This window comes from Toxotes jaculatrix, chromosome 6, assembly GCF_017976425.1.
Source record: "Toxotes jaculatrix isolate fToxJac2 chromosome 6, fToxJac2.pri, whole genome shotgun sequence".
Classification (NCBI taxonomy): Eukaryota; Metazoa; Chordata; class Actinopteri; family Toxotidae; genus Toxotes; species Toxotes jaculatrix.
This window is the reverse complement of record NC_054399.1, coordinates 6,498,870-6,512,316: the sequence shown is the minus strand read 5'-3', so window position 1 is coordinate 6,512,316 and position 13,447 is coordinate 6,498,870. Positions and strand designations below refer to the sequence as shown.

General features: G+C 40.1%; 3 protein-coding genes across 5 annotated transcripts; 1 reads left to right on the top strand and 2 right to left on the bottom strand.

The window, feature by feature from the left end:
- Positions 1 to 1,068: 1,068 nt before the first annotated feature.
- Positions 1,069 to 4,526, bottom strand: hsd11b1la (hydroxysteroid (11-beta) dehydrogenase 1-like a). Its single transcript, XM_041041271.1, has 6 exons — positions 4,300 to 4,526; positions 3,516 to 3,646; positions 3,089 to 3,292; positions 2,915 to 3,008; positions 2,080 to 2,245; positions 1,069 to 1,962 (listed from the first exon to the last, which is right to left on the bottom strand). The coding sequence occupies exons 1-6, from the start codon at positions 4,382 to 4,384 to the stop codon at positions 1,779 to 1,781; spliced, it is 864 nt and encodes a 287-aa protein (XP_040897205.1). The 5' UTR covers positions 4,385 to 4,526; the 3' UTR covers positions 1,069 to 1,778.
- A 279-nt stretch (positions 4,527 to 4,805) lies between these two features.
- micos13 (mitochondrial contact site and cristae organizing system subunit 13) lies at positions 4,806 to 7,402 on the top strand. Its single transcript, XM_041040398.1, has 4 exons — positions 4,806 to 4,970; positions 5,421 to 5,577; positions 6,576 to 6,633; positions 6,889 to 7,402. The coding sequence occupies exons 1-4, from the start codon at positions 4,942 to 4,944 to the stop codon at positions 6,984 to 6,986; spliced, it is 342 nt and encodes a 113-aa protein (XP_040896332.1). The 5' UTR covers positions 4,806 to 4,941; the 3' UTR covers positions 6,987 to 7,402.
- Positions 7,403 to 8,058: 656 nt separating this feature from the next.
- Positions 8,059 to 12,597, bottom strand: LOC121183355 (spindlin-W-like). Of its 3 annotated transcripts, none has more exons than XM_041040395.1 (5): positions 12,467 to 12,597; positions 11,702 to 11,743; positions 11,019 to 11,266; positions 10,622 to 10,855; positions 8,059 to 9,659 (listed from the first exon to the last, which is right to left on the bottom strand). In XM_041040395.1, exons 2-5 carry the CDS (start codon positions 11,719 to 11,721, stop codon positions 9,454 to 9,456), a joined length of 708 nt encoding a protein of 235 aa, XP_040896329.1. In that variant the 5' UTR covers positions 11,722 to 11,743; positions 12,467 to 12,597; the 3' UTR covers positions 8,059 to 9,453. The 3 variants fall into 3 exon arrangements, with proteins under 3 accessions (XP_040896329.1, XP_040896330.1, XP_040896331.1); XM_041040396.1 differs by having other exon boundaries at positions 11,702 to 11,740; positions 12,467 to 12,563; XM_041040397.1 differs by lacking the exon at positions 11,702 to 11,743 and having other exon boundaries at positions 12,467 to 12,563.
- Between the last annotated feature and the right edge of the window lie 850 nt (positions 12,598 to 13,447).

The following is a 13,447-nucleotide window of genomic DNA, read 5'->3' as shown; positions in this document are numbered from 1 at the left end:
CTTGAAGAATCATTCATATGTATCCAGGAGAAATTGCTTTTCTTTTTGTTTCTCAACTTTTCAAATCAAGATTTAGTGAGGCTTTTTTGTCTTTATGTTTTTGACAATGACAACTCAATCTGAGTACACAGTGGAAAACTGCTCTATCAGCAGGGTCCAACCTATGGGGTGTATTACAATAAAGAAAAGACCACCAGGATGGATTGAGCCAACAGCTTCATAGGAAGCCTGTGGTGCCTTTGGGGATGATGAACAAAGGAACCCACTGAGAAAGTCCTGCTCTGTAGGAAGTCTGCAACGCCTACTGTGGCCGGCTTTGGGAAGACGAAACGAAATGAAAAAGAGAAGAATGGAGATGGGGAGGAATCCAGGGGTGGAGAACAGTGAAGACAGGAAAAGGAACAGGGAGGGTGAGCATTGATATGCTGATCAGGGTTTAAAGTCTATTACATTAATAAATAAAAATTTGATAAATCTGTGACCAAGGGGACCCAGCTATTTATTTATTTATTTTCAAGTTCAGAATTGAGTATTTGAGACATTAAAACCAGTTTACTGCATGATCATCAAATGCATGGAGGGTTTTTTTTTTCTCATCAGGGAATGGACTTCACTGGTCTCTGCAGGCAGAAAGTAATCTTACTTTACTACTACTGCCCTCATGTGGACGTTCACAGTAATATTCCATTTAGATTAATACCTCTTTTTAAACCTTTGTTTATCTTAAGTGTGCACAATTGATTAAATGTTTAATTTAAATTAAATATACTAGCAAAATCTAATTTTGGATGTTCTGGGGTTTTTTCCTATTAATTTTGAAACACTTTAAAATGGTAATGTGTTAGTAGTCAATTGTTACAGAGTTTGCAATTGTGATGTGAATTTCCTTTTCGACCTCACTGAAACTGTGTCCTGTGCCCTAGTGTTTAAGACCTACACTTTATACTCTGATCACAACATCTCAGATTTAAGTTCTCTCAACTATCCACTGCCAAATAAAAGCCAAAATTACCACAAAACTACTTTGAGAGGAAATATTTTACAAGCAAGAGAAATACAGCACGACTGAGAAGAAATGTTTTTATTTGTTTCCTCCTTTTATCAAGTCTGTTGCTCTTACCACAGAGTTTCTGTCATGTGAAAAGTCTGATGCCCCAATCCCCACTGAATCTCAATCCTCTGGTCTTACGCACCTTCCTCTTCCTGCTGTGACTTGCAGGCAGGACATTATCCCACGGTATGCTGCCCCATGTGTTCTTTTCTGAAGACATGGTGGTAAACCAGGTGGATTTTTTTGTGAATGTGCACCTGTTAGCTGTTGGTGCAGTAGCTGGTGGTGTGGCGCACTGGCTGTAAGCTGCAGATAGGAACTAACCCCTTTTTAATCTCTTTGAGGTAGGCCAAAGGGAAACAAACCCAAACCATGAGCTCTTCTCCCTGTGGGTGTTTTTTTTTCTTTATAACTGGACCTCTCCCAAAAGCAAGATGAGGAAAGGAGGACAAGGTTCAGTTTGTTTTATATAGTAACCTGATCCATTTGCCTGTGATGAAAATTATTTTCCAGCTGGAGAGTTAAGTATTAGGGCAAAAAAAAAGTAAGGGTAAACCACAAAATAAAGGCTAAATTCGGAAAGGGGACTACTCTAGTTGTAGTCCACAGAGTTATCATGGCCCATGAATATCACTACATCATAAATATTATGTCAAAGCTCTAACCCTAAGATATGTCCATGTATTGAATCAAGGACATGTTTACCAGTACTACAGATAGGTGTTCTTCATGGACTGTACTTATAGGAGTTCTGGATGATATAGTTTGTAATAGAAGGGAACCAGTCTTTGGTTAGAGTCACAACGCGGGTGAACCAAGGGTAGAAGAGCTCTAGCTGTCTCGTAGCTCCTGTGGTGATTATGTTCAAGGCTGCATCTGTGGCTGGGTATGCTGGTACATCAGTGACTCCCCTAAAATACAGAAAAACACCACATCTAACCACTGTGGATAGCACATAGTAAAATCTACACAAATAATGTTAATGATGCCAAATATATTTGCATTTTTTGCAAATAAATGTTACAAACCTGACTTTCTCCATAGCTGAGTCTGTATCAATGAGACCCAGTGTACATATGGAGATGGACACGTTGCTCTTCTTCATGGCTAGCTCATGCCGAAGGGCCCCAAAGAAACCATTCAAGGCAAATTTTGTTGAAGTATATGGTGCCACAAAGGGACTGGACATTTTACCTGTGAATTATGAGTAAGTATTAAGATTTGTGATTTTGTGGGCTTCAGCAGTGTTTTAATATTTCCAAAATGTTCAAAGGTAAGAACAAAATTTCCATGTGGATTCACATGTGATCAGGACCAACTCATCTGAGGAGCACAAATCCATACTGTGCTTTGTGGCATTTTCAGTTGGATTCTGTGGTTTCTGGTGTTTTCCCTTTCCCTTGTATTTCCTGTCCTCCCCTGTCTGTCTGTCTGTCTTTGTGTGTGTGTGTGTGTGTGTCTGTATGTGTGTCTGTGTTGTGGGCGTGGCACTTCTCCCCCTCTGTCTCTCCCTGAAATACCTGATCCCCAATCAGCCCGCACACCTGCAATCCATCTACTCATCAGCCTAGTATCATATCTACCCTGATCTTTCAGCCAATTGTTGTTTCAGCCAGTTTGGTAGCATATGTTCAGAAGTTCAAGTTCATGTAGAATTGTGTGTTTTAAGTTATTCCTGTGTGTTTTTTTCCCCTAAGCCAGAACTCTCATTCCCCTTAATCATTTCTTCCTGAGACCAAGTATCAAGTAATGAATTTTATGATATTTGAGCTCCGAGTCTGTGTCCTGTGTTTGGGTTCGCTTGTAACAGTTTCATAGTTTGCTGTCATCCACATGTGTATAAAGACAGTGCGACAAACCTACCTAAAAGTGACGAAACAACCACCAATGATCCTTTATTTTGCTCAAGGGAGTCCAAAGCTTTCCAAGCCATCTGGACATAGCTGAAGAAATTGACCTTTGAAAAGCACACACACGTGCAGATCAGTGAATTTCCCTCATTGTATGTTCTGATAAACCATCAAAATACTGCGTTACCTTCATCAGCCACTTGACGTGTTCCACATCTCCATCCCACATGCTGAAGGGGCTCGGGCCAATGTGGTTGAGAACCAGGTAATCCAAGCCCCCAAGCTTTTGCAGAGCAAAATCTACCACTTTGTCAGGGTCTGACTCGCTGCTCATGTCGGCTGATATATAAAATGCTTTCTCGGCACCCAAACTCAAGCACTTCTCTACAACCTATAGACAGAGATCAGAAGGAATGGGTTAACACCTTTGACCTTGACCTGTGAGCCTTATTAGCCTGATGTCCTACTAGATTTCTATGAATATGATATGATAAACTCCTCAACCAAGTGACAGAATGGAAAATAAAAATGTGTGCTGCATTTATTGTGTGTCTAGACATGTATTAGTTTTAGGTTTGACACCATTTAAAGAACATGTTGTCAAGTTCACTGACCTGCTGTAACACTTTCTCCCTCCTTGCAGTAATAACTATCTGAGCTCCAAAGCGGGCATAATGATATGCCATTTGTTCACCAATGCCTGTACTGGCCCCAGTCACCAGTACCCTGGCACCTCTGAGGGATTCTGAAAAAAATCATACAGTTTTAATTTAGTACAAGGTGGCCAACCGGTGGGGTGGCTGGCTGGGCCCTGGCCCAGCCCACAACACGTCTAAGTGTATAAATGAAACCGCGGGTCAGGGGAGTGGCAGGCTGGACCAAGGTGGGAGCCTGGCCCTCTCTCTGTGAAATCTCTGTCATAAGTGGAAAGCATGTCAGCTTATCACCATCATCACAATTACTCGCTCAGTTTGTGATTCCTTTCCCAAATGTCCTCAGGGGAACATTCAACTTTCACAGACTTCTTCATTAATACATAGATATTTTTGTTCAGTGCAGAGCACTAGGCGTGTATAGTATCCTGTCACCCAGCAGTTACACAATAGGCTCACACAGTTCGTATTTCAGTGTGGAAAATGTAGTTGAAGCCGCACTTTTAAAAGTAATCTCTTTCTGTGATTCTATAGTAACAATAACAGCACCTGTGGTATAACCATCTATAGGTTTAACACCACAAGTCACCGTCAGCGGGCTACATCTGCATGTTTGCTGCTGTCAAAGTGACCAAACATAAACAGTAAAATACGGGATATTAAGAGCTACAGCAGAAAAAAAAGTGCCTACACCACACAAGCATAAAATATTTTGACTTTTATATAATAGTTCCGTCTCTCTTACCTGCGTCAAAACTGGGTGCATTCCACTTGACAGCTACAAAAGCAACACATATACTTCCTAACAGGATTTTTATTAAAGTTCCCATTGTGTGAGCTGGTAGTTGTTGTTTTTTTCTTTGTTTTTTTTTTTTTTCTTTGTTTTGTTTTTGCTCTAGGTTCAGTTCCACTTTCTGGAGCTGCCTCACACAAGGAATACATGAAAATCAAGATCAAGTGCCATTTATGTAAGCCTCCCTGCCCCAAGTCTTGACGTGTTTAAGGGGGTGTGTTGCTGACATAAGAGGTTTATTGAACTTCGATCAGACCGATCAGACTTGTCCTGCTTACCAGAAAAAAATGTATTTGTTTGATATTATTAAAAACATCTACTTTAAAATAACTGTTTTTTTTAATAAGGCGTGAAAGCTGTGATTTTAATGGTTATGCGTTAATAAAAAGAAGGGCAAGAAGAAGAACGAATCTACGGCTCTTAAATAACCTTACGACTAGCTTTTGAAAAAGCAACTTTATTGACACAACCCATGTGCGCAGGGATCAAGCAGGGTTGTCCTTCAGTGCAGCTGAAGAGATAGCATTCATTCCAGCTCATTCTAATTGTACTTGGAATAACTATACGCTAAAGGAAACTACAGCGCTGTGAACCATGGCGGCAAGGATTTTGCCCGTAGTGAAGTTAGTATTTTCGATTTTGCCCATAATTCCCCTTAAGTCATTGCTTCTGTAGCAAGGTGCAGTTAGCAGTTAGCTAACTGTCGCTAAGTTGGCTGTCAGTCTGTCCAAGAGCTCCCCAGCTGTCGCCTTTAGACACTGCCTACTGCTCGGATAGTTAGTTAGCTGGTTCAATATTTTATCTGTAACATTACTGTATTCTGTACATATCCATTTGATTTGGACGTTCGGCTAATTTACTTTTTTTCTTTTGGTTGGCTAACGTCAGCTGATGCTTCTCAAAGTGATAATTACTACAACAGTATATGACATTAAAGGGCACTCACAAGTGGAGGGCTGTAATAATAGTAACATGTAACCGTGCTTTCTATCAGTCTGACATATTTTTTGACTAGATAGAGGAGTAGGTATTTCTAGCTAACATCCTTGCTCCCTCTGTTCTCATGTTTTCAGACTGGCCACCAAGGTGACCATTGCAGGAGGAGCTCTTTACGTTGCCTGTGACTCTGGTTTGTTGGGAAGCGGTGAGCAAGGGTCAGAGGCCCTGGAGAAGGCCAAGACTGCAATCCCCCCCGCTGTACAGGAATGGATGAAGTACTTTGGCCTGGAGGTACAGATAACATGTACAGTTTGAACATCTTGCTGTGATCAAGGACGGCCCTAGATCATCGCTAGTAGGCTTCACAATGCAACGCAGGGGAAATATGTGAGGCACACACGCTCTGTATCCTATGTGCTTGTGATAGGGAAAGAGGCCACTGGTGTAGACACTCCTTACCGTGTTTTTGATGAGTCACACAATCAATGAATGAATATAATTTAGGAGTCCTGCCATCTCATGGCCCATCTCATGTGGGATTATAAGACACCTTTACGAGACATAAACACAGTACAAAAGTGAACTGCTTCTGGCTTTACTGGTCACAAATCATTCTAGGTTTTTAACAATGAAAAAGCAACATCATTATATAATCATCCACCAGATCACACACCATCCAGTCTGCAATCCTTGGCCACTCTATTTAGTGTACTTGTACAATGTAATGCAATCCAAGTGTTAACTATCTGTTTATTATTGAAGTCGTACTTAGTGTGTATGATGTAACACGTATGACTACAATAGCAAATGTAGTTAAATGCATACCCTTCTCCATCAAAATTGTACATTATTATCATTATAAAGGTATAAGTTGTGGCTGAGTGATTGTATTGGCTTGTGTTAGATTTCACAAGTGTACCTAGTAAAGTGGACACTGAATGTAAAAAGAACATAGGTTACAGTAAAACAGTCATTTTGAATTTGACAGTAAATACGCATTTGGTTTAATCAGTGACAACAGGAGACATCTTAGTATAACCTAAGTAGTCAATAATCACATGACGGTATGCTTTTCCTACAGAAATCCCAGTGATATTTCATAATGTCATAATTATCAGTGGTCCATCATTTCCAGTAGGAGGCATGTCGCACTGTTTCGCCACGTGATGTCTTTAATATTTTTCTCATGATTGCTTTTGAATTTGCTTTGCAACAGTGTTAAATGTGAATGCAGTATAACGTATAGGGCACTGTAATGTTTCAAACTAACGGATCTTCCCTCTCCTCAGGCTCAGCTTCCCACCATGCCTAAGGTTGAATTCTCCCCTGTTCAGGCGTGGAACTCTGGTGAGATCCGAATGAAAAGCTTGTTCTTTTTAAAGCGAGGCTACAAATTTAGTAATGTCACGAGTTTTGGTTTTTGAGCGTGTACAGATGTGAAATCTACTTCACTTGTCAGATGCAGTGATTCAGTTAGCGTTTCATTGGTGCTGTAATCAATTTCAACGTTATGACTTTGAGATTAGTAATACTCTTTTGTATGTAACTTGTATGTATTTCTGATGCCACAAACCCAGACTATCAAATTTTATTTTATTGCAGGAGTGCGGTGGACAATTTCATCTCTCTCAGAGGCTCCAACAAAGGCAACTGAATACACAAATCAGGGTTTGCAGTACCTGAAAGACCTCACCAAGTGAACAGGAACTTTTGGCAAGCTGACATTTATCAATCTTTTTGACTTTTGCACTTAAGAAACAACATTACTTCTTCAAACGTTGTAGCCCCTCACAAGAAAGAAGAAACGGCCAACATGAAAGAAAACTGCTAGATGAAATTCAGCTGCAGGGAGTGTAGTCCTCGGAATGGTACTGTGGTTTTGTACATGATAGCAGCATTGGTTGGGAGTTGTACATAAAGCGAAGAAGTAAAATGTGTTTTCAAAGGGTTGCACTGTCATTTTGTGTATAACCACAGATTTGTGTGTACAGACTAATTCTGCTCTCCCCCCCTTTTTTTTTCTCAAACCATCCAAATAATGTAATGAAGAGAGTGTCTCTTGTATATATGCAGTTTCACTATTGGTGACTAAGTAATACATCAATCTTAAAACATGTCCAGTCTTAAGTTTGATTTATTGACTCAAAATATATAAGCTACATGTGGATCATGGCAGTGTGTTCAAAGAATAAGACCTAACAAATGTGCAAAAATCTTGATTACTCATGACAGAATAATAATGACACAAATTGCCTGTTGATGGTGCTACAACTTCAGAACAGGAAGAGGCATGAGCATGAAAGCATGAGGAAGAGCACGCACAGTCATTTGTAAGTCCACACTACACAACACACAAACACTCCACAGCACCACTAGCGGTGATGTACAGTGTTAACCCATTTGTAAGATTTTTTAAAATATTTTAATGTGGGTTAAAATAAACTATGGATTCTGCCACACATTGTCACTTCTCCACAGTTTGAAAATGTCCAGGCACTGTGTTCAGATGATGCATGCAGAGTTTGGACAGCGCAAAATAACAGTACACCTACTGACTGGATAGTTTACTGAGGGATACACTGAATTACTCGGAAAAGACTGAGAAGGGCAAGACTAATTCAGTAGCTAGGACATAATGACAAAGTCAGGATGAACTCCATACTGCAAGCATACATGTCATGTTTGCAAGACTAAGAGACCGTTATGACCTTTATAAGTTACTGTTGGCAAAATGGTTTGTCAGTTGATTATACCTGGTAAATATTAAGTTTATATGTTACGTATATTAATGACCCTTTCACTAAAAGCTGGTGGTTTTTGATGAGATATTCATATTGTGAGTAATCACAACAGGCAAGATTACAAGGCATTTTACACAAGTTGTACAGATTACATAATCCTCTGAATGTATTGCACCTTTTTTTCTTCCTTTTTTTTCTTTATCTGTGTGATATAAAGCATTATTCTGCCACATTTTCTCTTGAAGAAAAAAAAAGCAAGTTGGGGAAACCATATAGCATACCATAGCCTAAACATGTAAACTTTATACAATTAAAGTGCTCCCCACAATATCAACAGTGAGATTATACAACCAATGACGACGTGTGCTAGTAGGACATTTTCATTCTGCATTAAGAGCAAAAACAGCACTAATACAAACTGATGGTTGCAAAACTTTCCTCAAGCTGTCAGTGTCGCCACTTCTGAATGAAAGCCTAATAGCAGCCTTCATACACGAAAATTCATTAAGAGCGTAGATAGATATTCAGTATGTACAATATTGCAAAATGACAAGCCTGAAGGCACTTGATGATTTGTGTGGGGTCAAATTCAAATGAGAATTTAGCATCTTAATTACCAGTACAAAGAATCAGATGTACCATGTGCTGTTAAAAGTACGATTTGGAGCCTGTGCAGAAACCTTCCGTCAGGGTTAAAAGAAGAGATGCTCAGCATGAAAATGTGGCCAATTCATACAGCCATAGATACTATGAAACTAGATATGGTGCAAAGGTGCATGAGTATATTTCCACATGAGCATAATTCATCTGAATTGCTCTCGAAAAAATAAGGGTCTCACAAAGGTGATTTTATCCATCCGTTCCTAACACTGATTGATTTGATATTGTTAGATAAATACACTCCATGTTTTTGTCTGCCCATTACATTTAATAAATATCTCCCCAGAAGGCATCTATGCAGAGGAAAATATGTATACCAAGCTTATTACTTCTTAAGTAAATCCAAAGAAAAGTGTCTAAAGGATATTTGGATCAGCTTTTTTTTTTTAAGTTACACTAGGATTTAATTAAGATAATTAAGGACAGATCAGTGACAGGTCTCAGGGGCAACAGTGCAAATGCAGTATCAACTGCACTTTGCAGCTGTTGGGCAGTGCAACCTTAAACTGTCCAAATGTAAAAGTGTAAATTAGAGCAGCAACAATAAAACAACTTGTTTGTTTTCCCTCGCCTCGAAACAGCAAAGCATAGCGGTGCTACAGTTCTGCTGTACATACAAAAAAAAAAGGATTGCACTTTCTTCTGAACAATAAAGCATATTAACTATTCAACATCTGCCATGGCCTTGAATAACAGATAGGAACAATGAGTGGAACAGAAGCAGATGGGAGGAGGCTGGAAAGTGAGATAAAAGTGTCCACTATCTCTAGGTGGTTTTGACCAGGTCATAGACATGGATATGAAAGTCATCATCGTATTTGATATAGTAGACAGAGGGCTTGGCTGGGACCTGGTAGATGACCAGGCCTGTTCTCTTCACACCCTTGTCGGTAACATACTCCACTTGTTTCCCCACCAGACTCTCCGTCTCTTCCCCTGGCTTCCTGTCGGCAGGCAACAGGTGCTTGTTTTCTGAGGAGAGGAATGAAACATCCCAACATCACGACACTAACAATACAAATGCATCTGGAGTTACACATCACCTACTTAAAGTGTCTCAAAGTGTTATAATGTCTTATTTGGTTTCTGAGTAAAACATGTATGGAAAGTATTTAAAACAAAGGTTCTGTATTATTCTGTAAATGCTCCATCTCTGTTCACCGATTTTTGTGATGAGTAACTGTGTGCGGGAGCAACCTGAGGCTTTCTCTTCTCCATTCCTGTTTTCTCAAAGTTCCCAAATTACTTCTAGAATTTTACAGACCTAGAAATGATGAAAAGAAAATCATTCTCCAGACTTCTCCAAAGTTTAAGAATTCTTAATATTTTTTTAATCATAACTTAGGCGGCAATGCAAAAATTATCAATGAGTTCTTAGAAGCCTTGGTATTTTGTATTATGCCTTTGTACTTAATATTTTTTAATTAAGATTTTTCACTATCCAGATTAGACTCTGAGTTACTGTAAGCGTTTATGTGTACCAAATCGTTTCAATATTCTCAAATTGGAAGCAGCAATTTGTGCGTAAACATAACCAATACGTCTGGAACAGCTCGTGACCATTAACATCTAATCTTCCAGAGAAGACACTGCCTGATTGAACTCTACGTACTTCATTTTCATTATTCTTATACATCATTAATATCTTTGTTGTCAAAAGTGACTAAGTCCATGACTTCAAGAAGAAGTTAAAATACATCATTTTGCCTGTTTGCTACTGGGAGTCTGAGCCTGAGCTGAAGGCATGTGATGAACAGACTTCCTTGACCACCGTGACTGCTGGTGAACTCACATGATATCCATGCACCCCCCGAACCCACCCCAAAAAAAGAAGCAATGAAATGAAAAACTTATTTACGTCACAAGCCTTAGGACAAGATTTTCCAGAGACTTCATGTTTAAATCTGTCTTTTTCATACACTAATTGTGAGTACCTGCTTCAGGCAGAATCCTGAGGTCTCCATCAGCGTAGTCGTCCCACAGCTGGTACATATAAAGAACGGGGTCCTTTTCATAAGTGATATAGTACCAGTTGGTCATGATTGGAGCTCTAGAGAGGACCATGCCTCTCCACTCGTTCTTCTCTCCATCCTCCTTCTCAAACAGATGCTCCACAGCTTTGCCCACCAGCTCCTCAGCCCCTGGGGGTATCTTGAGTTTGTTGTTTACTGTGGAAACACAGTGACAAAATTGTATAATATCCTGTATAACCCAACTGTTGCAAAAAGTTCAGATCACAAAATTCAGTTCAAAGTTCATTTCAGAATCCAAAACATGAACTGATCAAAGCAAAAAAAAAAAAAAAACAGAAGAAGCTTTCTCCTAGCTCACCAACTTTTTCTGACAGGACCTGCAGGTTGGACACTCTCTCATCCTTGAACAGCTCGATGCCATAGACGCAGTCAAAGCCGTCATACTTCACCATGAAGAGAGAAGGATTTACACTAAGCCTGTCCAGCACTGTTCCCTTCCATTTGCTCTGGTTCCCCTTCTCACGCCAGTTATGTTGAATACGGACTCCCAGAATGCTGTTGGGGTCTGGACTTAGTGTGTCACTCAGTTCCCCACTGCTCCGCTTTCTGGTAATACAGGAATGAATAAGCAGGTCTGTGTGTCTGTGGTCAAAGTTAAAGTACACATCTTACACAAGCTTTATGATATCTGGTTATGTAACTCACTGTCAGTATTTGATCTCACATATGAATATTTGCATTTGAGACCTTTCTGGAAAGTTAGTTTAAACTGAAGCCATTGCACATAACCTACATTACTAATGCAGTTCTATTTGCAACTATAACTATCAATGATCATTTAAATCCGAATGCAATATAATTTTTTGTCATTCATTCCGGTCTTTGGACCAATATAAACTTTTTGTTACTTACAGTGACTTATACCTGGACTAACCACAGTTTCATGCAGCTGTTTGTGGCATTATACTTTTACTGTATTTTGTAAAACCACCAATAATGGCGTCATATGATGCCATATACAGTAGCTTTGTTTCTACATACCTGCCCCTTTTCTTGGACATGCCTCCAGAAATTCAAAGGCTACTGATTAAGAGAAAGACAGGGCAATGTGAGTGAGTATGACAGCTGCTAAACTTTACATGTAAAGTATCCTACACCATAAGGATGGTTTCCCCTTTCGCTGAGAGACTCGCATGTCAGAACAGACCTGTGACAGGCTGCAGCCTGCTCAGCTGAGACTGACAACTCTGACAGCCAATGGATTTGCATGATGGAAACACCCCCCGCCCCCCCGGGGAGTTACTTTAACTACACAGACATGGAGGTCAGTGTTTGTAATATACAGCACACCACGGCAAGACTGCAGTTTGTCATGTCCATGTGGTTCGGATTTAAAATATTAATAATAAAAAACAAAACAATAATATGATAACTTCAAGAGAATACGTCAGCCATTTCACTATATAATGTAAACGTTAGCTTGTGACATTTTTTACAGCCAATGAGTTGAACATTAGCAGCATACACATAAAATACGATGAGGCGAGCCCGACCAACTACGCGGTAAGTCATGCCGAAGCCCACCTGTGCTGGGCTAAATCCAACACACCTACACCTCACTCTGTGGGCTATCAGTAACACTCGCCTGTCCTAGCTCTACTTCAATGCAGATGTGACAGTAGGTAAGTGGAGGCGGCTAGCTACATCCTCTCGTCAGAGTCCTCCTCAATGGCAGCTCTAACACAAACACCAGGAACAACTGGGTGTTAACGGACGTGCTCTCCCCTCAAAACACGTTTTTATTACCTCTACGCAGATTTCATATCAGTATTTTTCAGTTCGTCTGGCGGAGAAATGATCCCGCACGCCAACCCGTCTCTGTAAATCTCGCGAAACCTGTGGAAAATGGGAGATGCCATGGGGAGAAAAGACTCTATTTCCCAGCGAGCCCTCGCGTACCATGACCGCAGAGAAGGACGCGAACACGGGCGCAATGGATAGTGGGAATTGGTGTTTTAATGGCAATGACCTGGACTTTTAACGATCGGAGTTTAGTTGTTGAGGGCAGCCCTGCATGCTGCGTTCAAGTGTTTTCGGAAAGAGCGTAATTGAGATATTACTTCACATGAGCGGCAGCAGCGACGTGATAAAGTACACAGCACACCCGACCACACCACAACTGTGAGGTCGGGGTTTTTTTTTGTGACGCAAGAGTTGTCTAAAACTTAACTTAAAGGGGCAGACCGCATAAGATAGGTATCAAAGATATAAAGAAACTTTATCATCAAATGTCGTCAATTATCATTATTATGTCTCCATGTTCTCGTGTGACTTTAGTTTCAGGAAATCAACTAAAATAACACTAAAGTAGACTGTCACCGCAGAGCATATCGCATCTGATCTCTAAAATAGAAATAAAACCCATGCCTGTTCGTCTTTGTTAAATATTTTAGACCATTTTCAGAATTTCATGCAAAACCATTGCACAACCAATTTGCATGATTCAAACCTGCAAGTACAGTTGTAAGTAGAAGCACTCAAAGGCAGCATACCAAAGACCAAATATTAAAATGATCTTAAAATAATAACCAAATGCATGTAAGTGCCATGGGGAATCATAATCCAAAGGGCAGCTAGTCACATACACCACTCACCAAGCATTCGGGGTGTGTAAATGTGGACACCTGCCTTAACTGATGTTTCTGAGGCCTTCATACTTTGTCTCAGTTGATAGCTCACAGAAATGTCTACACTGTATTTCTGTGTTCTGAAATACCACCTGCTGTG

Coding starts and splice junctions, on each gene's coding strand:
- hsd11b1la (XM_041041271.1), bottom strand. CDS start 4,384: ATGGGAACTTTAATAAAAATCCTGTTAGGAAGTATATGTGTTGCTTTT. Junction 3,647..4,299: donor TGCACCCAGTTTTGACGCAG/GTAAGAGAGACG, acceptor GATTTTTTTCAG/AATCCCTCAGAGGTGCCAGG. Junction 1,963..2,079: donor TCAGCTATGGAGAAAGTCAG/GTTTGTAACATT, acceptor TCTGTATTTTAG/GGGAGTCACTGATGTACCAG.
- micos13 (XM_041040398.1), top strand. CDS start 4,942: ATGGCGGCAAGGATTTTGCCCGTAGTGAA. Junction 4,971..5,420: donor AGGATTTTGCCCGTAGTGAA/GTTAGTATTTTC, acceptor TCATGTTTTCAG/ACTGGCCACCAAGGTGACCA. Junction 5,578..6,575: donor TGAAGTACTTTGGCCTGGAG/GTACAGATAACA, acceptor CCCTCTCCTCAG/GCTCAGCTTCCCACCATGCC.
- LOC121183355 (XM_041040395.1), bottom strand. CDS start 11,721: ATGTCCAAGAAAAGGGGCAG. Junction 11,267..11,701: donor ATGTCCAAGAAAAGGGGCAG/GTATGTAGAAAC, acceptor CTGTATTACCAG/AAAGCGGAGCAGTGGGGAAC. Junction 9,660..10,621: donor CAGGATTCTGCCTGAAGCAG/GTACTCACAATT, acceptor TCCTCTCCTCAG/AAAACAAGCACCTGTTGCCT.